Genomic DNA, 23,112 nt, shown 5'->3' with positions numbered 1-23,112 from the left:
TGCAACCCCTTTCCATTTGAGAATATAGAAATATAAAATAATACAACGCAAACACTTGCTGGAAATAAATCCTAATTTCACTCTTCCCACATCCCTGAATGGGGTCACAACTTGCAGTTTAAGAAATTTGATTTGGAGTGCCTGAAGGACTGGCGGCCCGCAGTTGGGACAGGAGAAGACCCAACGGTACGTGAGAAGCGGGTTTGAAGCGTTCTCTTGGGGAATTTGGGCCGCACTTGTTCAGTATGGCCCCAGGACCCGGCAGACAAGCTTTCAGCTGAATCCATGAATAATTGGACTTTTCGTAATGGAGCCGGTTGTCTGGAAGGGTCGTGAGCTCTGTCCCTGAAGTTCCTTAAGAGGCTGGATGGCCGCTTGGAAGAGAAGCCCTTCGGGAAATCTGTTCTTTATATACAAGTCAAGTCTCGCTTGGAGCTGGGATTCTGAAATGATCCATGTTTTAAAGGGATCAAACGTGCTCCCGGACCTAAGGAGACCCCGGATTCCGGCTAGAGCCCAGACCGCGACGCGTGTCCAGGACAGATCGGGGCGCCCCGAGCGGTCCTTGGCTTCCCGCGGGTGCGCACTCGCTCCCTCCCCGGCCCTGGGGCAGGGCGGCAAGGCCAGTGTGCGGACACTAAGAGAGGCTGGTCTCTGGCTGCAGACATACCCGGCCCATGCCGACTGGAAGCAGGGTCCTAGCAGCGGGTTGGCCCGGGAGCACACCGCCACCTGCTGCCTGCTTCCGGAATAACGCCAGGTGAGGCTGCTGAGAAACCGGCCTCGTGAGAGTGAAGTGGGAAGAACTGCGAGATCACCAAGTACAAAGTAATGATGATCCGCTGGGCTGCTGTGATCTATACGTGATTCAGGACAAGGACTCCGGATGGAAAAAATGCCGTCCACCTCCAGAGAGAAACTAACTCTGAGTGTAAACTGCAGTGCAATCCACCCTCTTTTTTTTCCCGGCTTTTTTGGAGCATGATTGATATCATTGTTTTCCTTTTAGTGGGTTGGAGGAAGAGATAGAATCTTTTGATTTTTAAATCAAAATTTTAAAAATAGAATATTAAAAATAATGTTTTAAAAAGGGAAAATGTGAGCTATTTTTAAAATAATAGTTTTTTGATTCTCAAGATACATGCAAAGATAGTTTTCAACACTCATCCTTGTTTGTTCCAAATTTTTCTCCCTCTCTTCACCCCTCCCCTCCCCTAGCCAGCATGTGAGCTATTATTATTACTAGGACTGGAAAGAACTCTGGGACATAAAACACAGCCGGTCTTGGAGAGAGATCTTAGAGATGATGGATGCAGGGGTTCTTAATTAGGGGAATATGGATCTCCAGGGTATCTGTGGATAGCTTTCAAGGAGACTCAACATGGAACTTTCAGTGTTTTGATGACCATATTTCAACCTAACTGGTTTCTTTTGCAAACCTACGTATTCTATTTAATGCAGTTTAAAATCTTGTTCTAAGAAGGGGGCCATAGACTTCACCAGACTACCAAAAGTGTCTATAACTCCCTAAAATTTAAAAATTCCTGCTTGCCCAACTGAGACCCAAAGAATAGAACAGTGATCTCACTAGAACTGGAGCCTTGCCTTTTCTCTCCCCAGCATTCCCACAGCCCTTCACAGCCTGATTGGTTCTGATGTGCCACAGCGGCTCCTTCCTGAATTAGTTGTGCCATGAAAGCCATGGGCTTGAACATCAAGGGAAGGTTTTGGGGAGGCAGGCCCAAAGAAGGCATTTCTCACAAATAAATCCAGGACAACCGGGAGCAGTATCACAGCTGGTTTTATTAGTAGAATCCTGGAGCTTCTGGCTTCCTGTCTACACAGGATAGAACATTAGAATCTATACAGTTGCCATCACCACTTAGCAAAAACCTAAGATGTTCCAGAATGGGGATGCCCAGGCAGGGAGCCACTATCATTGGGGGAACGGAAAAGTGATCAGAACTGGGGGAAACCCTCGGCCCGTCCTCACAGAATTCTGAAGCTCCTACGGACCTTCCAGCTCAATCCTCTACTTTTACATATGGAGAAATTAAGGCCAAGAGAGGAAGCAAAACTTGCTCGTGCTCAAAAAGGAAAGGAAGTTCAAAGCTGAAACTAGAGCTGAAGGCCTCCCGTTTCCCAAGCTGGGGTCTTTTGCATGCTTTATTCCACTGGTCAAACTGTGAAGTCAGTGAGATTTGTATCCGATGCCCTCTGCTCCCTCTCTCTGTGTTCTTTCTCCCCTGGAAGCTCTAGTTCCTCTAGGCATCCTTACTAATTCTGACTTCTGAGAGCTTGGAGCATATAAGACTCATTTGGGGAGGAATTTGTATTTAAAGAGGAATTAAGTAAAGGCAGTGATTAATTCGAAGGAGAAAACCTCCAATGGTGGAATTGTAGGTGCAAAGGACAGGCAGACAGGAGGGTGGAAGGTGGGTGGGGAGAGGGAGAATGGAGGGGGGCAGGGGTAGGACAGAGGCCTTTTTGCGTTCAGCCCTCCTGCTTCCTTTAAAGGCTGGCTGGGTTTTCTCTCCCATCACAGTTTTTGTGCTGGGCCTATGTTGCTTCAGTAGGATAAAGGACAATCGGGAGAAATTAGGCTGGTGGCCTGGCTTGGATTTGGAGGCCCCTGCTCAGACACAGTACTCCCAATCTCAGGTCAATCTGTATGTGCCAAGGGAAAATAAGAGTGAAATGATTATGCGGCTGTTTCAAGTTTTTTTCTTTGGTTCTGTATTTTTGAAGTGGGGAAGGGTATGTGTCTAATTATTGGTCTAGGATCCTTCCAAAGGCAGAGAAGATTTTTTGGGAGCTGGCCCTCCTAAACTTATGTTCTTCTCATCTCAAGACTGGTAAGACATTTTCCCAGAAGCATGTTGTCTGCAGTTCTTACTAAGCTAGAAGGGCCTTCAGAGATTGTGTCTAGTCCAGCTTTCCTTCTAGGGCAGAAGTCCCTTTCACAAGTCTCCCAGGTCAGGAGTCATCCAGCCTACCCTGGAACACCTCTACTGACAGGCAGTTCACTCCCTCCCAAGAAGCCTTTTCTATTGTGAGACAGATCTGTTAGTAAATTCTTCCTTATCTTAATGTGGCTCTCTGTCTTCCATCCATTGGTCCTGTCAAATAGAAATGTCTAACCCAAGTACTAAGCACTGTGCCTGGCACACAGTAGGGGCTTAATGTACACTAGATGACTGACCCCTCCTCCACGGGATAGCTCTCAATATTTGTACTGGCAAGCAGGACTTTTTTTTTCTTTAGAATAAACAGCAACATTCCTTTAACTTATCTAGAGATTTTTGGGGAATGATAAGATCTAGGCAGATCTCTCCTGACCCTTGGATACCCAGGACTAGGTTACTAGGGCCCTGATGGCTAAGAAGTAAGTAGCTCAGCTTCCAAAGGAGTCCAAGGTATGTTTCTCCTCTTCACATCTTGGGGTAGAAAGAGGAGCTCCCTATATACAGCCCTGGATCTCTGTACTTAACCTCCCATGTGACAGGCTAACAATTCTTCTGTTACTTCCCAGCTTCCTTGCCTGGCAAATGAAACTCAGCCTCCTGCCTCTCATTATTCAAACTTTGGGAAGTAGCTCCACTCCACCAAGGCCATTCCTTAATTCCCCTGTCCACCATGAGTGCTGTTAGAAGCAGACTTTCACCTGGCTGGCAGGGGCAGGGGTAGAGGAGTGAGTATGGGAAGGAGGCTAATGTTGGAATGAGGATGTTTTGTGGGTCTCAATCTTTCTCTACTGAACTGTGTTTTTAGGGGAAAGAAGAGAAGGACCTCTGTGCTTCTGTGTCTGACGGGTATGTATGCTGGAATATCTGTAAGAATAATCTGTGAAAATCTGTAAATGTGTTTGGTGTGCAGGAGTGAAAGAAGTTTCTGGTTTAATTCCCTGAATGGGGTGTGTGTGTGTGTGTGTGTGTGTGTGTGTGTGTGTGTGTGTGTGTTTCTGATGGGAAAGGGTGAAAATAACCATTCAGACTTCTAGACCCAGCTGCGGATGGGGGAATCACTGTGGGACACTGTGAGGGTCAAGAAACCTTATATCTATTCTAGTAATTGGGGCACAGAAGGGCATAGACATTAGAGAGACTATAGATACCAGAGCTTGACCAGAGCAAAGGCTGAGGGAGCAAACCCAGTCCTTAGGATTCTGGGGAGATCAGGACAGGACCATCAAAGAGAAGTTTGTGCCATAGATAGATAGGCACCTAATGAGAGCCAGGGTCAGGATCTCTGTCCAATGGTGGAGAGAATCGTCAGGTGCTCCTGGGTATGTGGATTCAGAACCAGCAGGGCATCCACATGAGGGAACCCAGGGCGGCACCTGTGGCAGCTCCAGCCAACATGCCCATAGCTAGCTCGCCCCCAGTATCTCGGCCATAGTAGGGTGAGTCACGCAGGATGACATGGGTCACTCCTGGAGCTGTGGAGAAGAAAACAGAGGGGAAAGGGAACTGTACATTTAAGAAGGCGCTGAGGGAGTTATGCCCTGCCTGGTCTTCAAAGCCCATTCTAAATTTGACCCCTCTGGGAAGCTCTCCCTGGCCACATATACCCAGCTCCTTTGAACTCACTGTCTGTACCTTTGAAAGAAAATATAAATAGGGCTGCATTATCTGTCTCTCCGTCAGTGGGGAGAAGATACCTGAGAGCACAACTGTATCCTGGAGTAAAAAGGAAAGACTGGGAGAGATTCTTGCAGGAACATTATGGGATAAAGGGAAATGAGGAGGGTTAGGGGCCCCAGAGGGAAGAATGCCTGTTTGCAGCCAATCTTAACACCCTGAGGAAGAAGAAGAGGAATTAGGAAGGAGAAAGGGAGGGCTAAGGGTAGAATTGGGACCAGGTCTTAAGGTAGGGATTAGGACACATAAAATCCCAGAATCTCAGAGCTTCAAGGAACCCCAGAAAAAAAAAACTAGCTCAACCCCAAAACTCTGGAGGGTTGAGTACATCAAATGGTAATGAATAACCTTAGCTCTGAAGGTAGGTTATTCAACTTTGGGCTTTTCCAAAGACTTTTCCCTCTCCAATCCACCCCCTGACCCTGGCAAACAACTAATGGGGCCTATTACCCATTAGGCTTCCACATCCCAAGGCCTCGGAAAACTCCCTCCTCTCCTAGGGTCCAGGGTCTAGGAAAGGGTCCATACCTCCATAGGGGGGGCCGTAGTAGCCAGTGCGGATGTAGGTGGCATCGTGGGCATTGGGCGGCACCATCTGGTAATAGTCATCATAAGGGTCATAGATGCGGACCTGGGGACAGAATCAAAGTTCAAAAGTGGGGAGGCAGAAATTTCTATCCCAGCCCTCAGGGTCTTCAAACTCTCCCAATTTCCATCATCAGACCTAAGTGTAATCTGCCTCTGGCTCATACCTCATCTTGACTCCAGCCTTGAACCTGGTTTTCTTCTCCCTGGTCCAAAGTCCTCATTCTGCCTTCTAAGGCTCATTTCACACCCCAAAGCACTATTTGTCTTGTTTCTCAGCCCTTCCTGCTAAATGGCTGCACCTTTCAAGGGGACAACTCAGGGGAAAGATCACTTTGTCTATTTTATAGTGGAGAAAGGGGAAGGGAAGAGAAGTCACATAATGAACCCGGGGCAGCCACAGCTAAAGTTCGTGCTGTGTCTTTGAGCCCATGTACTGCCTCCCTAAGAAACAGCTCTGATAGGAGCGATGGAGAAGAAACTCCTGGTCTTGAAACAGTCCTTCAGAAAACAGCCCTTCTTTCCCAATTAGGCCGGTTTTGGAATGTGAGCCCCACAAACAGACTAGGCACTTCCTGGGGCGAGTTTTTTTCCTCCTGTATCTCCCATAGCAACTATACAAGAACATGACCAGGGAAATGCCAAGGACAAAACGGGAAAAAAAACCGTTGTTTTTTTTTTCTATATGCCCCCCAGGAGAAAGCCAGTAGGCCTTCCCCTCTCTCCATGGTCCTGAAATCCATCTTTGTGATTCTACCTTTTATGAGTAGCTCCTAAGCTTCTCTTATCTAGTGTCTCTCTTGTCCCTCCACACACATAAAAAAGGGGCACACAGCTCTATGAAAGAGGCAGTACAAAAGTGATTGCTCTCAATTTAAAGAGGAGGAAGCTGAAGATCAGAGAATTGACTTTAAGCCATTAGGGAGCCATTAAGGGAGAGTCAACTCAATTCTCTGGGGGAATTGAAAGAATATTGAAATCGGACTCATCCCTTTAATGGGAGGAACAGGGCTAAAAAGGCCAAAGAAAGGACATGGGAATGGTGAGGCTTTTCTTTAACCCCAGACATGCACATATGGGCAAAATACTGGTGTGAAAACAGAGCAGAAAGGGTGCTAGAGGGAACAAAGATTAGCAGAGAGACAGAAATATAGAAACCCAGAAAATAGAAGTCAATTTAACTCAACAAATACTTACTGGTTGTCTATTGTAGGTGAACCCTTGCCCTTGATGCTGGAGAAGGTACATAGCTAAGAGCTAATTCAATTAAACAAGAATTTATTAAGCACCTACTATATGCAAGGCACTGTTCCTTCCCTCAAGGAATTAACATTGTATTGAGGGATATACCATGTAAACAGATTATACACACACACACACACACACACACACACACACACACACACACACACAGCAATACATGGTGATTTAAGGAGGGATATACCTCTAACTTCTAAAGGGATCAGGAAAAATATCATTTAGGAAATGAGACCGAAGTGTCATCTTGAATAAAAGTGTTATCTTCCAAAAGGTGAACATGACAAGGGAGTGTATCCCAAGCATGGGAGATAGCTTCTATAAAAGAGGAGCAAGAGGATACAGAGACAGAAAGAGGCTGTTGGACACAAAAACTGATACATACAGTCCTACAGCCACAACTAGAGTCAGAGAGACAATGAAGAGGATACCAATCCAATGGGCCCATTTGTCATAGACGGGGTTCCTAGATTTGAGGCTATCCTACTGTCATTTATCCCTCTCTCCATCCATCAGAGCTGACAGTCCAACCTAATGTAGGATGACCGCAGGCTGAAATCAAAGCCAGCACCAGATTTTCATGGTCCTTCATGGGATTTAATAATTACCCATATTCTGTGGCCCCCTCATCTACACTCAAACACACACAACCCTGGACTTTGGAGTTTGGGGATATTAAAAATATAGGAGCTCCCCCAACCCATAAGATAATCTCCAACACTCTTAGGCCTGTCCTTCAAGATCCTCCACAATTTGACTTCAAACTCTCTAGTCGCATTTACATCAATCTCTCATCTCATGCCATTATATTGGAGTCTCTGTTTCTTCCCAATAAGAAAATGCCCCTTCAGGTGCAAGTGGCTCAAATCTTTTTCCAATGTTACTGTTGTTTCCCATAACATAGCTGGTTCATTTTGGCCTCTCATCCTTCTTCATGTGCCTTTTTCCTGGTTCTCCTTCCCTGTTCTCTAAAGTCCACTTCTGGAGGCTTCCTTTCCAAGAACCTTTGTCTACTACCTATACTCAGAAGGGCTTTCTCTCTTCTCAGTCTCCAATCCCGTGTGTGTGTGTGTGTGTGTGTGTGTGTGTGTGTGTGTGTTTAGACAAATTCTGTAGCCTATGTGTAGAACGTTGTATGTGGAGTTAGGAAGACTTGGATTAAAATCCTTTCCCTAATACTGGTTGTGCAACCTTCCTCTTATACAAAAAGGAGAGTATTCCCAGAATACTTACCTCCCAAGATTGTTGAGGTCCAAAAAAATAATGAATGTAAAATAATTTGCAAATACTTAAGCTATAGATAAATGTCATCTATTATTATGAGTTACATCTGTATCCACCACTAAACTGGGAGCTCCCTGGGTACAGAAACTGGATCTTCTCAGAGCTGTAACTAGGAATTTTTATGCCTGCAACAACAGGCACAAAATATGCCCTCAGCCCACGAAGGGGAAGTGGGGAGAAGAAATCTCTGTTAGGAAGAGACAGGGAGCCCGGATCACTGGCACGAGCTGCTTTGTAGGATGGCCACCATGCAGCTTTGAGGAGGAACACAGTAGAAGAGACAAAGGGAAGAGTTTATTACAACTCATTATCTCATGGCTTTCTATCTTAATTATTTTACTACCTAAGCACTGAAGGATGCACTAAGTTCCCTCTGAGTCCAGTGCTCCGGGGACAGACTTCCTGTTTCCCCACCCCAGTTAATCTCTATGATTTCTGGGATTTCTGGGTCCTAGTGTCTGTGTCTTCTGAAACGTAAGGCCTTAAACACAGCAAGTAACATAACTATACTCAGAATGCAAGCTCCTGAGGGCAGACGTGGTATCTTTTTTAATCTATCTTCGGTATTTAGCTTTAGCACAAGAACTTGTACAGAACCTCGTACGTAGTAGGCACTTAATAAATGATACACTGGGCAATGAGGAAAAGGTCAGGGCACCGTGATGATGGGAAGAGAATAGTTCCGTTAGTTCATAAGCAAGAGGAAGAGGGCAAGACAACTACTGCTGGAGAAGTTTTGAGAGTTACGGATGCTGGGATGGAGTAGATCTCGTCAGAGTTCCAAGGGAAGGATGCTGGTTTTTTCTTTTAATATGACTAAAATATTTAATTTGAAAAACAAAACAAGCAGGCAATTTGGTCTGATCTCTTTTTTTACAAAAGAGAAGGATGAACCTCTAGAGAGGGGAGTGACTTCGAGGTCACACGGATAATGGGCGGAGAGCTCCAAAGCCAATGCTCTTTTCCCCAGGAAGGAAGAGTCCCCCAGCCAGGTGACCAGAAACCGCCTACAACAGGCCAGCCAGAGGCACTAGGTGGCGCCGTCGCGCACGGAGCGCCGGCCCCTCAATCAGGCCGCCCCGCCGTCGGACCCGTCTTAAACCACGTGACTTCTGTCTGCCTCAGCCTCCCCCATCTGTAAAATGGGACTCCCAGGGTGGTTGTAAGGGTCTAATCAGATAATACTTATTAATGCTTTAGAAACCTTAACGGGCTATATGAATGCCAGTTATTATTATTACGGGAAATTTCGGCTACATACGTTGCGTGAGTTTTGCAGATTTTCTTTAAATCACGATTTGCAACAACGAATCTCGAAAGAAAAATCCTATTTTAGGGTTTCTGGTGCGTAAGAAATTTCACTGAAAGCACATTTTTTTTTGCCTGCCATCACGGGCGGTGCTGCATTATAACCGCACTTACCTTCTGGCGCTGAGAGGACGACACGAGATACGTGCGAGGCGCTTTGCAAATCTCAGAGCGCTACATAAAGGCCATGTTTATCTTATGTTTCCTACAGGACATCTATGAAATGCGGACCACGTGTCCGGCCCTCGCGCCCTTCTAACGCGTGCCTCCTGCTGGGGGCAGGGTGACGTGCAGTCCGCACTCGCACAAATAAATAAATAAATAAATAAGGAGCGCTTCCCGCACACAGAGTACGGGCGGGGGGGGGAAGGGGTGAGAGGAGAGAGAAAGGGCCTCCTAGCGCAAGCGACCAGCAGCTTTCGGTGGGAGGGGCGGGACTCGGGAAGGTGGAGAACGCACACACTAACTAGTCCGCAGGTGTGAGGTAACCCCTGTGCTCCACTGCGCATGCTCTGTTTTGGACTCCTCCTCTCCCTGCTGGGCACTCTGCGGCAAGCAAGAGCTGCCTCGGCTGCAGCCAATCAGGAGAGGCTATGCAAATGAGGTGCCCGAGAAGCTCGTTCCCAGGGGACTCACTTCCCTGCAGCCTTCTTCCGCGCCCCCTTTTCACAGGTGCCCCGGACATAAGCGCAACTCTGTCTGACAGCACGGGCTGATTTAGGGACGGAGCCCGCTGGGTGAGCGCGCTGGACACGCAGCGGGCGCTCCCTAATGCAGGAACACCGGGGCAGACCGCCCGCCCCCTCCCGATCCCCGCGGGCCCGGACACAGAAGACCGGGCGTGGGGTATCTGAGGGGGGTTTCCCACCTTTTCTAGTGTCTCATCCACCAGCCGCGATGCTTGCCGTCGCTTTCTATGGCTTTTTACCGATGAGAGAAAAAACAGAGCGGAGTGCCCAGGGTCACCCAGCTAGGCGGAGTCTGAGATGACTCGAGTCCAGTGCTCTGCCCGCTGCACCACCCACTGCTCGGGGAAGAAGAGCCTGGTCCCAGCTTAGACTTTTCCTGGCAGCTTCTCGGCGCCTCAGTTTCCCCATCTGTAAAGAGGGCTCACACTCCCCGGGCTCGCTTACTCCCCGGAGCTGTCCTGACGCTCAGCTGAGATGACGTACGGAAAGCCCCGAACCCCCCAAAGCGCGTCTCCGCGTGTTCACGATTATCATTCACTAGCACTATCAGATACAGCAGGGAGGCTCTCCACACACCCAGCTGCCGCCCGTGGGCTGGACTCGCCCCTCGTCGTAGTTCGGATTCTGGGTCAGATAGGATTATAATACTGATAACAAAGGCCAGTATTTACGGGGTGCTGTAAGGTTTGCACATATGGTGACTCATTTGATCCTCACAACTAATCTGGGAGCAGATGGAATCATTATTATTCCCATTTTACAAATGGATCCACGGAAACAGATTTAGTGACTCCGAGGATTAGATCCCTTCCAGTTCTGAAGGTTCTCCCCCTGCCTCCGGCTCTCTCCCGGGTCCCGACCGGAGTCCCCGCCCCTTCCCATCCGGAGGCTGGGGGCACCGCCCCTTCCAGACTCCGTGCCCGGGCTGGCTCTGAGCCCCTGCTCTTTCACCTGCCACACCTCCCTTCAGCCCACGAGTGACGGGCCCGGTGCTTGAAGAAGCACCTCCAGGGCGCCATGAAGACCAGCCTCAAGTCACCTAGTCCTCGAGCAACGCTAGAAGAGCACCCCGCACTTCCACGCCCGCAGACGTCAGACGTGGCTCAGTGCGCCCTCCCACCCCTCAGCTCCGGATCCCCCTCCTCGAGGCTCCCCGAGGAGCTGAGCTTCCCTTCCCTTCTTTCCCACAAGGCGCCCCAAGCACTCGGGCTCTCTGGCTGCCCGGCTGTCTCCGAAGCCAGAGTTCCCTCTGCGGCGCTGACTCCGCGGCCCCTTAGAAGAACCAGGGCCCTTCCCGTTTCCCACGTCCCTCGCGGCCCTGTCGGGACTTTCCCCAAAAGCCCTCACTCCGAGCCGCTTCCCGTGTATGCTCAGGCACGTATCTGCGACACGCATCTGTACGTGCCAGTACACGAGCGTCACGCCGGGCGCCTCCGTGAGACGCTGCCCGCCGCGGGCGCTATCTGCTTGGAAATCTAAACCCGAGGCCAGAAAGGATCGGTGACGCTCTGGAAGGCCACCGAGCATTTCGGAGATCCTACAAGTGTCGGCGCCGGAAGGGCCTTTTCAGGCCGATGAGCCTCGAGGAAAAGGGCACACTAAGTCAGGGGCTGGGGACAGTAAGGGTGCCCCTTCTCATTTGGGACTCTCAGATTTGTAAACTCATGCAGGGAAAAGTCACATTCACTCTTTTGTTTGTCATAGCAATTTCTAGAAAATCTCCAACTTGGAAGGTCCTAGTCAAACCAATAAACATTATTTGGGGCTACTTCGTGCGGGGCTTTGTGGTAAGCTGTCAGTCCAACCTGTGCAGCCTCCGCATCTTTACTGCATTGCCCCGACCAGAGCCTTCCCGTGACAGAGGGCTCAGTGCGCGGCCTCCGGAGGCACTGGGGGTAGCTCTAGGGGACAGCAGCAGGTGCAGCGAGGACAGGGGTCACTACGAGCCAGCAACGTTCATAAAAACTATTTAGACTAAACTACTCTCATTTCCTTTTTTGATTCACCAACACCTGGATTGGTAAATCAAAGGAACGAATGTCTCAGATCCAAGTGATACCTGTATTTCAGCAAGACATTGATGAAGTCCTTGAGGGTCTCTTATGGAAAGGACTGAAGCATGTGGGTTCAGGGAATTAAAGTTACGTGGATTCAGAACTGGCTGAATAACCACTTCTCCAGAAGGGAGCAGACACTAGGACTGTTGGGCATAGAGACAAAGGAATTACTTGGAGGGTTCTGAGGATCACATGAGGACTAGGCAGTATGTTGGGGCGGGGCGGGATGGGTGTTTGATAAAGCAGACAATTTCTCCAAACCTAAATGTCCCTCTCCCACCACCGCCCCCAGACAGGTCACTTACCCAGCGTCTCCTTGCCCAAGAGAAGGGCCACCCTACATTGGCGTGCCACTCGCGGACCACGCACCTGCCCCGAGGCCGAGCCCGCCACCTCCACAGGGGGACAGTACCTACTGCCCCCGGGGCCTCCTTCCACCAGAGGAAACAGGAGAAGGGAGGCTGGGGTGGGAGGTCAGAGGGCTCCCTGAAGTCCTCCCCTTCCCCAACCTCCTAATTCATCTTACAAACTAGAAACCCTCCCATCCCTCCTCATACCATGTGGCTGAGGCTCAGAGGTAAGTGAGCTAAAGTCGAGACACAAAGAACCCAGTGTAGAGTTCTCTCCCTGTGTCTGCTTTAGGGCAAAGGAGGCAGACATCAATCCTGTTCGGAGCTGGGATCCCATCTCAGCCATCCCCTGGTCCTTCCGCCCAACCCTGGCTACTGTGAATGCCCTGCCCACACTCGGCGACTCCTGCGGGCCTGCCTTCTTCTCTGTCAGGATCGGAGACACCCCCTGTGAAGCCAAGCTGCCATCCTTGGTCCCACCCCAAAGCTCCAAGGCAGGAACCCCCTACGGAGGGTGGCCGTTTTCAGCCAGGAGGAGCTCTCTAAATGTGACTAACACGGTCTCACGGCAACTCAGAGAAAGCCAGAACTAGAAAGGCTCGTCCATGATTCAGCCCCCTCCCTATTTAACAGAGGAACAAACTGGAGCCCACATAAGGTAAAGCATCTGCCCAAGCCTACAGCTAATGAATGGCAGTAGGCCTGAGCCACGACTTCTCTGTACTGGAATTCTCTCTCTCTCCATTGTCCCTCACAAAACCCCATCTTGTTTTTTGTTGGCCGTGCTTGGGCACAGGGCTAGACTTGTCGCTCGGCCCCAGAAGGCAGATATCACAGGGCAGCAGGCTTTGGCTCAGGATAAATAATCTGCCCCATGAGAGGGGGAAGCTCCATGGGCAGAGGGGGACAGGAAGAAAAAGGACAGGGGAAGAAAGAGTAGGGAGAGGAAGAAGGAAAAAGAGGGAGGAAGAAAGAGGAACGGAGGGAGAACTAGAGTACTGCTTGCAGATCTGACCCCAAAGGAGAAGGGGAGCTTACCGGGGTGGAGTTTGCTTCTAGAAGGGCGGCCTTCCATGCTCTGCAAGGAAAAGAGGGATCAGTGTGAGGACCAGGACCAAGACAAAGAAAAGGCAATGTTCTCTTGGTCTTAGGGCTTCCCTTAGTCCTGCCTTATGCCATTTGATCTTCACAACGACCCTGTCAGGTGGACAATGTAATTATCCCTATTTTAGATTTGAGGGAACTGAGGCAGAGTTAAGTATTTACCCAGAATCACAAAACTAGTAACTAAGGACGGATCTGGGCCCTTGTTGACACCTCCCACCACCCCTCACTGAGTCATGAACCCTCTCTTTAAAGAGACCCAGCCTGAGACCCTTCTCAAGAACCCCTGTATGAGGAGATAGAAACGCCTCTGATCTTCCATGGAGACTGCAGGCCAGGAGCTCTTAGCCTCTTTGGTCATAGATCTCTTTGGCAGTCAGTCTGCTCAGTGAATCATTAAAATATAATTTAAAAGGTCAGAGGACCACAGGTTAAGAACTCCAGTTCTAGGCTCATGATGTTCTCTCAGGCCCTGCTGCCCAATCCCTTTCCTCCTCTCACTCAAGGTCTTCTCTGGGACCCGTTTCTGACCCTCAGAACTGGTGAGCCTGACAGACACCAGTATGTGCTCGTGATAGAGACTGGACCTGTGATCCCATTGATCAGGAGCTCCTCATGAGGAAAGCCCCTTCACCAACGCAGATTGTTACCTCCTCTGTATCCTTTACTCTTAGAAAGGTTAAGTCACTTGTCGGCTGTCAGTATGTGTCAGGAACCCTGAGTCCAGGTCTTCCTGGTTCCTATGGACTACGCCACACCACTGGCTTTTTGAGCTGTTCTAAAGGGGTCTTGTTTCCCGTTCAGCCCCAGGGTTCGGGCTCTTCACCCCCACAGCCATTGGAGGAGTACTCAGGAAGCTCTCCGGCTTCAGCTCTCTTGGAAACTTCCAGAGGAAACTTCAGAAGGGCAGCTCCAGAAGGCGCCCCACGGGACGGAGGGTAGGGCTGGGCCCAAAACAGATGAGTCTTTGTCTCTTGTGGGACTTGGGGCCCAGCTCCTGGTGGGGGCAGTAGCTGGAACAAGGAAGCTCTGTTCTCCGGCCTCTGCGCCTGTCACCCAAGTAGTTCAATCTCTGGGCCTTAGCTCTCCCCACAATATAGATGAGAAACTAAGACAGCATTTTTGGCCCTATCTGACTCCTCAGAATGCTGTCCGAGTGCCCTGGTCTCACAGAGAGGAACACACAAAGAGCCGAGGGCTGAAATCCACCAAAGCACCTCCTGGGACTGCCCACCTATTCACCTGTGGCACATTCAGCGAGTGAGCATGAAACATACTATGTGAAAGGAAGTTTGGGAAGATGAAAGAATGATGGACTTGAGGTTCCAAGAGCTGGGTCACTGACTATCTTTGGGACCTTTGTCCACTCCTAAACTCACAAGGCAGTGTGAGTTTCCTCCTCTGAACCTCAGTTTCCTCTTCTGTAAAAAAGAAGGGGCTGAATTGGATGATTCTTAAATTCCTTGTAGGGAGCACAATGGATGAAGCCCTGGTTCTGGGGTTCCTGAGTTCAAGTCTCAGGCATTTACTAGCTAGGTGACTGAGCAAATCATTTAACCCTTGTGGCCAGTTTCTCATCTGTAAAATGAACTGGAGAAGGAAATGGCAAACCATCACAGTATCTTTGCCAAAACAAAACAAAACAAAACAAAAAAACCAAAAACCCAAAATGGGATTGTGAAGAGTCAGATGCAAATGGAATCATACAAAATCCCTTCTAACTTTGACCTTGGAGTTAAATAATGTCAGTATCATGTGATCCATTCATTAGATTTTTCACACCATATTCCAGATCATATCCAGATTTGCACCTTCCTTGTTCCTCCATCTCCTCTCCTTTCCCTTTTGTGCTTGCCATACTCCTGGAATGTGCTCCCTCCTCCTTTGCCTGTTGAACTCCTAGGTGCTCCTTCTTTGAAGCCCTTCTTGCCGATGCTGATCTTGCCCTCCTCACATTTTCCTGGAACATTTTCTCGAAATTTGTCTTTTACCCCTGTCATACTCTTCTTAGACACAGACCCACCTCTATGCCCTATTCCTCCACTGGACTATAAACTGTCCAAGGCTTACATGGGGCAACTAGGGGGATAGAGTACCTGGAATCAGGGAGATTGATCTTTGTAAGTTCAAATCTGACCTCAGACACTTACCAGCTGTGTGACTGAGCAACTCACTTCACTCTGCCTCAGTTTCCTCATCTGTAAAATGAGCTGGAGAAGGAAATGTCGGAGAAAGAATCTCTGACAAGAAAATCCCAAATGGGGTCACAAAAAGTTGACCGCAACTGAAAAAATGACTGAACAACAATATATTTTGCTTATGTATAACTGGTGCTAGGGACAAGGCTTATACAAAAGCAGCATTTGATGAATAGTTGTTAAATTGCATAAATTATGTTGTTGAATTTTTTGGATGAAAGGTTACATATGTGTGGCACTGCTCGGGTGAGCCTGCTGCCCTTCCCCAACCCTGCCAGCCCAAGGCTTCTGTCACCCTGAGCCCTAGGGCCTAGCCTGGGGCTGAGCCAGGGAGCTGGCTGCTTGACTCAGCCTCTCCACTGAGGGGCTGGGGGAACAAACAGGCCTCCTCTTCCGGGGCCATCCTCTGGGAGCCCTCCTCCCCCAAGAAGATCTACATCAACACAGCCTGCAACAATCCCCATGGACGGTTCTTGGCTGGGCTGTCCCCAAAGCAGGCTCTGCAGCCAAGACAACCTCCTCACTCGCAGCTAAGACTCTCCCCCAGAGAGCCTGCACCTCGTCCTTCTACCACCTCCCTTCTAAATCCAGTTCTCGCCTCCTCTGGGAAGCCTTCTTTGATTAATCCTCTCCAATTTTAATGGTGAAAGTCAGGGGCAGGGTGTCACATGTCTCCCTCATTTCCCAACAAGGGGCTCTCTAAGGGCAAAAACTGTATTGTTTCCTTCAGACCCAGAGGCCAGGGACCATGTCTTCTCCTTTAGACTGGGAAATCCTGCTTTCAGAACTACAGGAATAAACCCATCTTCAAACAATGTTTGACCCAGATATAAAAGGATGTGAGAGTGCAGGGAAGGAGAGGATGGGTTCTCTCATAAACTGCTAGCCAATAGAAGGGGAAAACTAAAATCAGCTTGACTGGACCCACTAATTGGTTGTTGTCCTTCATTCTCCAAGAGGGACAAAATGACCTCATTACATTAGAGTCGAGTTACAGTGTGTCCGACTGTGGCTGACCTCGCCAGCTCAGAGTGCTCTGCACAGGTCAGACACAAATAGTCCCTAGCAACATTTGGGGTGGATTCTCTAAATTTGTGCATCTCTCATTTCCTTTGGGCTAATTCAATTCTGTTTTATGGGTATTATGCTTTTCCCTGCACTGATACAAATGATGGGTCATAAGGCTTAGGGCTGTACGAATGCAAGAGACTCTCTAGTTAAACCCCTTCATTTTTTCAAATACCTTATTACATCTTTGACGTTGGCCAATGTGTCCCTTCCCCCTCCTCTTTCAGAGCACCATCCCAAATAAGAAAAGAATTAAAGAGGAAAAAAACAAGCCAGAAAAAACCTGGCATTCTATGCAGTACTCCATACCCTTAGTCTCAGAAAAGCAAAGAATTCTTCTTTAGAATCAAGCTCCAATCTCTTTATATTATAGATAAGCTCAGGCCCCAAAGGAGAGGAAACTCTTTCTCTCTCTCTTTCTTTCTTTCTTTTTCTTTCTTTCTTTCTTTCTTTTTCTTTCTTTCTTTCTTTCTTTCTTTCTTTCTTTCTTTCTTTCTTTCTTTCTTTCTTTCTTTCTTTCTTTCTTTCTTTCTTTCTTTCTTTCTTTCTTTCTTTCTTTCTTTCTTTCTTTCTTCCTTCCTTCCTTCCTTTCTTTCTTTCTTTCTTTCTTCCTTTCTTTCTCTCTTCTCTCTCTCTTTCTTTTTCTTTCTTTCTCTGTCTCTCTCTTTGTGCTCTTTCTCTGTCTCTGTCCCTTTCTCTCTTTCTTTGTCTCTCTCTCTCTGTCACTATCTGTCTCTGTCTCTCTACTTTCTTATTACTAGAACATAATGGTACTTTATTGGGTTACTTCAGCCTACTTAAATTTGCATTAATGAATTAGAAAAGAAATTCTTCAATGAATCAGATGTTTAGAAATAACTACATATGCAAAATGCTTTACAAAATGAAGCATAAGACATATGAGACATAATGTGTTTTCTTTGGTTTATCTTTAAAGGGAAATTTTTTGTTGTTTGTTTTGTTTTGTTTTTCACAACATAATGTCAAAGGGGAGGGAGACTTTTTCTATGTCACAGAAGTAGTATCAGAAGCAGGATTTGAACCTGGGTCCTTTGTACCCAGAGCCATTTCTTCTTCTACTGAATCATGTTTGCAAATTAAATGCCATGGTTCCCCCTTTCTTGTAACATTTGACTCTGAGAAACACCTGTTCTGAGGCCCTACTCTCCTGATTGGTGATTCCTTTCCCAGGATCATGATGATGATGATGATGATAATGATGGTGATGATGATGGTGGTGGTGATGAGGAGTGGTGATGAGGATGACAGTGTTTATAAAGCACCTACTATGTGCCAGGAACTGTGCTCAGTGCACAGTGATCTCATTAGATTCTCACAACAACCCTGAGAGGGAGATATTATTATTATCCCCATTTCATACATGAGGAAACTGAGGCAAGCAGAGTTAAATGACATCCAGGGTCATACAGCTAGTAAGTGTCTGAATTCAGGTCTTGCCGCCATCATTTTAGGAAGGACTCTGTCTAAGCTCACCCCAGCCTGAAGCCCCCTCCTCACTCTTTCTCCTAACCTGCTACTTCCCTTTCCCAATGTTAACCATCCTCCTCCCCATCTTTCTGGCTCACTTACATGTACTCTCTTATTGGTTTGCACTTGTATCTTGGCCCATGGTAAGTGTTTGGTGAATGCTCTATTTATTTTATACACTAAGTTGGGTGGTCTTTCGCCAGCCCAGTGCTGACTCTCCTGTATCCACCCTCTAGGAAAGACCAGAGGCCTTCTTCCCCAGGGCCCACCCCTGCCCATGCCCAGGTGCCACTCACAAAGCTTCATCCTTAGTCTCCGCACAGAGCGTCAGGCGGGGGCCATCCCTCAGGTACACCATCAGGAGGGAGTCCCGGTTCCGGCCCTCAGGGAGCTGTACCTCTGAATATTGGGGAACACAGGGAGGAGGTCAGAGAGGCCCTGCCCAACATGGTCAGCCCCAAAGGCCCCTTGAATGTTCTCATCCCAGGACTCCTGACTACTCTGACTCAAGCCAAAAACTGCTGTAAGTCAAAATCACTTGTTTAAAGGTTTCCCAAATTTACATACAAAGATCACTCCATAATCCAAATGGTGAAGAAGGACAAGATCTGGATTGGAATTAAGAGATCTAAGACATAGTCCTGGCTCTGCCACCAACTCCCTCCATGAAAGGTATGTTTTTTTTCCTCTCTCTGGGCCTGTCTCTTCCTCTATAAAATGGACTAGATGGTCTTTCTCATCCCTGTTAGCCTGGTTATTCTAGGATGCTATCTTTCCCATACATTTATTCTTCATGATGACTTCTGTGAAGAAGATTAAGTAGGTTTTATGATCTTCATTGGGCAACTGGCAAAACTGAGAGGCAAAGAAGTGGAGACTGATTGGCTTAATTAAGATCACCAGAGAGTTATAACTCAGGTATCTTTCTCTGACTTTCCCATTTTAATAACAGGCAAAGTGCTGGGATTTCAGAATATAATAATAGTATTATAATCAATTTATTTATATGATGCTTTAAAGTTTGCAAAGCACTTCACAAATATTATTTCATTTTATCCTCACAGCAACCCTGGGAGTTAATTGCTATTATTATCTCAATTTTACAGAAACTGTGGAAACTGAGGCAGACTTAGATTAGGTGACTTGCCCAGAGCCACACAATTGGTGAGTGTCTGAGGCAGGATTTGAACTCAGGTGTTCTGTTCTCCAGGTCTATCACTTAATGCCATAGGTGAATTGTATTCCTATTGCACAAAAGAGGGTTTACCAAGCAAGTCGGTGATTGTCTTTTCTATTAGAGACTCTAGAAGAACCCTAATCCCCAAACTTTTGCCAGGTGCCGTTCCCCTTTTCTTGACATTAGCCAAAGTTCTGACTTTATCCACAATAAACTAATGGTAGGAGGTTTCCCAGGAATTGTTACAAGTGCTTGGGTCTAGGGTCACAGTCTAAGGACAGGGCTCCACTGGGGCTGCCAGGCTCCAGGCTGCCCCCCATCCCAGGATAGACCACCCCTGCTTACCCATGAAGGAACTCTTGCCTGCTGAGAAGACGGGGAGAAGTTTCGTGAGCTGTTCAGGCTGTACATTGGACAGCTCCCTGCCAACTGCCCCTGGATTATGAGGGTCCCACCCCATGCCCCTCCTGGGCTGGGCAGATGGATCTATCAAAAGGAAAGTTGAACAAAAAGTCCAGTCCCTCACCTGGGCACTCCTGTCCGATCTTTACTTCCCGGCAGTTGAATCGGATTAGCACTCGATCCTCTTCCTCTTCTAGGCTATCATCCTTGTAGTAGCCCAGGGTGCCATCCAGCCACAAGGCGAACCAGTTCCTCTTCCACCGTCGAAGGATGGAGCCTGCAGAGAAAGGGCCACCCACCGATTAGCTCCCTCAGCGCTGGAGGGAAGCCCCTCTCTGACTAAGACTGCCTTTTCCCCAGGTCCCATTAGGCTTCTCTCCCCCTTTTCTCAGAAAAATAATGACAGGAGCTCACATGCATACATGAAGTTTGCAAAGTCATTCAAGTTAATTATCTCATTCAATACCTTAATAACCCTGGGAAGCAGGTGCTATTATTATTCTCATTTTACAGATGAGAAAACTGAGGCTGGGTAAAATGAATTGCTCAGGGTTACACAGCTCCTGCGTGTCTCCCTTTGTTGGATTGAACATTCTTTCCATGCTATCATGGAAAGCAGGTCTGCAGACAGTGAGAGGGTCCCATCTTTTACTTCATTTGAATCTCACAACAACCATGTAATGATTGAGAGCCTGGTTAGGGATTCTAATTATCCTTTTTACAACAGAACAAAATCCAAGGCCTGTTAGAGCAAAAAAAAATAACATTCCGATTTTATAGAGGGGGAAACCAAAGCCCAGAAAGAAGGGAAAAATCTTTGCCCAGAGGTACAATGAGAGAGGGATCACATTTAAAACCATTTTGTAGACCTCTAAGCATCATTAGTAAAGGAAATTAGTAGTGACTGCCACCATTAATAAAGTGCCCAACAAGTGAATTGCTACAATTCTTTACAACTCTTTAACTACTGGAGCTGGAGGGGCTGCCTCATTTTACACTTAGGAAAGGGCTTGGCCCTCAAATCCAAGTGCTTCTGATTCACAAAGGGCTGTATGCACTTATAAGAGGCGGTGGAAAGAAAGCTGGCAGGTGATTCAGGAGACCTGGGTTCAAAAGCCAACTCCAAGGTTTGCTGACTGTGTGATCAAGTTCCTTTGAACTTCAATATTCCCATTTATAAAATGTGAGGCTGGATGAGATGAGCTCAAAGACCTCAAACCCCAGAGACCTCAACCTCCCCGGACACCCCCCCCCCCCCGGGACCTCTCGCCCAGGTGGGGAGCAGGCGCTCCATCACTCACTCTGCCTCCAGAGCCATCCGGCCTTCACAAGGGCCATCTCTTCAAAGGGACCTTCCAGATTTGGGCCGGGACCTGGCAGACCACAGGAGACAAGGTACCTCTAGTCCGGGAGTGCTTAACTCTTGGAATCTGGAAGTCACGAACCCCTGGAGATCCCTTATCAGATGAATGCTTTAAAATGAATAGAAAAGACACAGGATTATTAAGAAAGTCAATCATCTTTAAATATATTTAACAAAATAATTTTAAAACAAACAAGTTCACAGATGCCAGGTTAAGACTCCCTACCCTAGATCCCTGGGCCCTCCAGACATACCTCCTCAACTGTGAAACTAAGAATAACAACAGGGTTGGTGGGAAGGTCAGATGGGATAGTATTTGTAAAGTGCTTAGCGCAGTACTTGGCACGTAGCAGATGCTTAATAAATGCTTATCTCTTTCCCCTCCTGGAGCTTTGTTGAGTATGTTTTCAGTGAGCCTACAGGGGATGAGTTCATATCCTAATACTTTTATTTAATTACCCAAAGCACTTCACAGGCTCATGGATCTACAGCGAGAAGGGGCTTTAGAAGCTATATAGACCAACTCTCTCATCTTACATTTTTGGGGAAATTATAGGTTTCCAGGGAGGTTATGGCCTTGCCTAAGGTCACACAGACAGGTTTTGAACTCATGTCCTCTGATCCCAGAGCTGGTCCTCCTTCCACTGAATCACTTTTGCTTTAACTTTGCAATAGTCCACAGTATACTAAATAGAAAAGAAGAGCATGATAATAACTTGTCCAAAAACATTTTCTATAGAAATCCCTATGAAAAAAACAAAATAATAATAAGAGCTAGTATTTATATAGCACTTTAAGGTTTACAAAATACTTTAGAAATATTAACTTATTTGATTCTCACAACAACCCTTTGAGGTAGGTGCTATTAACATCCTTCCTTTACACTTAAGGAAATTTAATCTCATTACTATATAAATTATTTGAAAAAACAGGCAAAGGACTCCTAACCAAATGCTTTTTGTAACATGAATATAGTGCCCATACCTAAACCAGAAAGGATAAAACAGAAATAAAAGTAGGGGCTAATTTTCATGATGAATATTGATGCAAAACTTCTAAATAAAATACTAGCAAGGAAATTACATAAATATATCACAAGGATCTTATACTATGACCAGGTGGAATTTATCAAAATATGCATAACTGGTTCAATATTCATAAAACTATCAGCATAATTGATCACATTAATACAAAACCAACACAAGTCATATGATTATCTCAATAGATATAGAAAAAAGCCTTTGACAAAGTATAACACTCATTCCTATTAGAACACACGAAAGGAGAATAAATGGAGCTTTTCTTAAAATAAGTAATATTTATTTAAAATCTTTAGCAAGCATTATCTGTAATGGGGATAAGATAGAAGCCTTCCCAATAAGATCAAGAGTGAAGCAAGGATGTCCATCATTACCACTATTATCCAATATTGTATTGCAAACACAAGCATGGCAATAAGAGAAGAAAAAGAAATGGAAAGAATTAGAATAGGCTATGAAGAACAAAATCACTCTTTGCAAATGATATAAGGCTACATGTAGAAAATCCTATAGAATCAATTTAAAAACCAGTTGAAATAATTAACAACTTTTATAAAATTAATATAAAATTAAATCCGCATAAATCATCTTCAATTGAGTTATATTAACAAAATTCAGCAGCAAGAGATTGAGAAATCTCATTAAAAATAATTGTAAGAAAATATAAAATACTTGAGAATCTAACCAAGACAAAACCTAGCTACTATACAAACACATTTACAAAACACAAATAAAGTCATCTCAATAAATGGAAAAAATATTATGTGCTCACAAGTAGGTCAAGTCAACATGATAAAATGATAATCCTACCTAAATTAATTTACTTATTTTGTGTCAAACCAAGTAAACTATCAAAAATTATTTTATAAAACTAAATAAACCAACAAAATTCATCTGAAAGAACAAAAGGTCAAGAATATAAAAGGAATCAATAAAAAATGTGAAAGAACGTGGCCTAGCTGTCCCCAGATCTCAAACTGTATTATAAAGTACTAATTATTTAAAACAATCTGGTACTGGCCAGGAAATAGAATAGTGGATCAGTAGAATAAATTAGTTACACAAGACACAGTAGTGAATGATCATAGTAAACCTAGTGTTT

General features: G+C 46.5%; 1 protein-coding gene across 2 annotated transcripts in view; it reads right to left on the bottom strand.

Annotated features, from left to right (window-relative positions):
* Positions 1-1,784: 1,784 nt before the first annotated feature.
* Positions 1,785-23,112, bottom strand: part of PLEKHB1 (pleckstrin homology domain containing B1) — a 36,198-nt gene continuing 14,870 nt past the window's right edge. For both annotated transcript variants that reach the window (XM_074304030.1, XM_074304029.1), the window contains exons 2-7: positions 20,909-21,079; positions 19,732-19,884; positions 18,325-18,427; positions 13,209-13,248; positions 5,169-5,271; positions 1,785-4,438 (exon numbers count right to left, since the gene is read on the bottom strand). In XM_074304030.1, coding sequence (XP_074160131.1) covers positions 4,296-4,438; positions 5,169-5,271; positions 13,209-13,248; positions 18,325-18,427; positions 19,732-19,884; positions 20,909-20,945 — 579 coding nt within the window. In that variant the 5' untranslated portion in view covers positions 20,946-21,079 and the 3' untranslated portion in view covers positions 1,785-4,295. The remainder of the gene's footprint in view (positions 4,439-5,168; positions 5,272-13,208; positions 13,249-18,324; positions 18,428-19,731; positions 19,885-20,908; positions 21,080-23,112) is intronic.

Source organism: Sminthopsis crassicaudata, chromosome 3 (genome assembly GCF_048593235.1).
Source record: "Sminthopsis crassicaudata isolate SCR6 chromosome 3, ASM4859323v1, whole genome shotgun sequence".
NCBI classification, from domain to species: Eukaryota; Metazoa; Chordata; class Mammalia; order Dasyuromorphia; family Dasyuridae; genus Sminthopsis; species Sminthopsis crassicaudata.
Note: the sequence above shows the minus strand (reverse complement) of the source record. Positions and strands in the feature narration are given on the sequence as shown.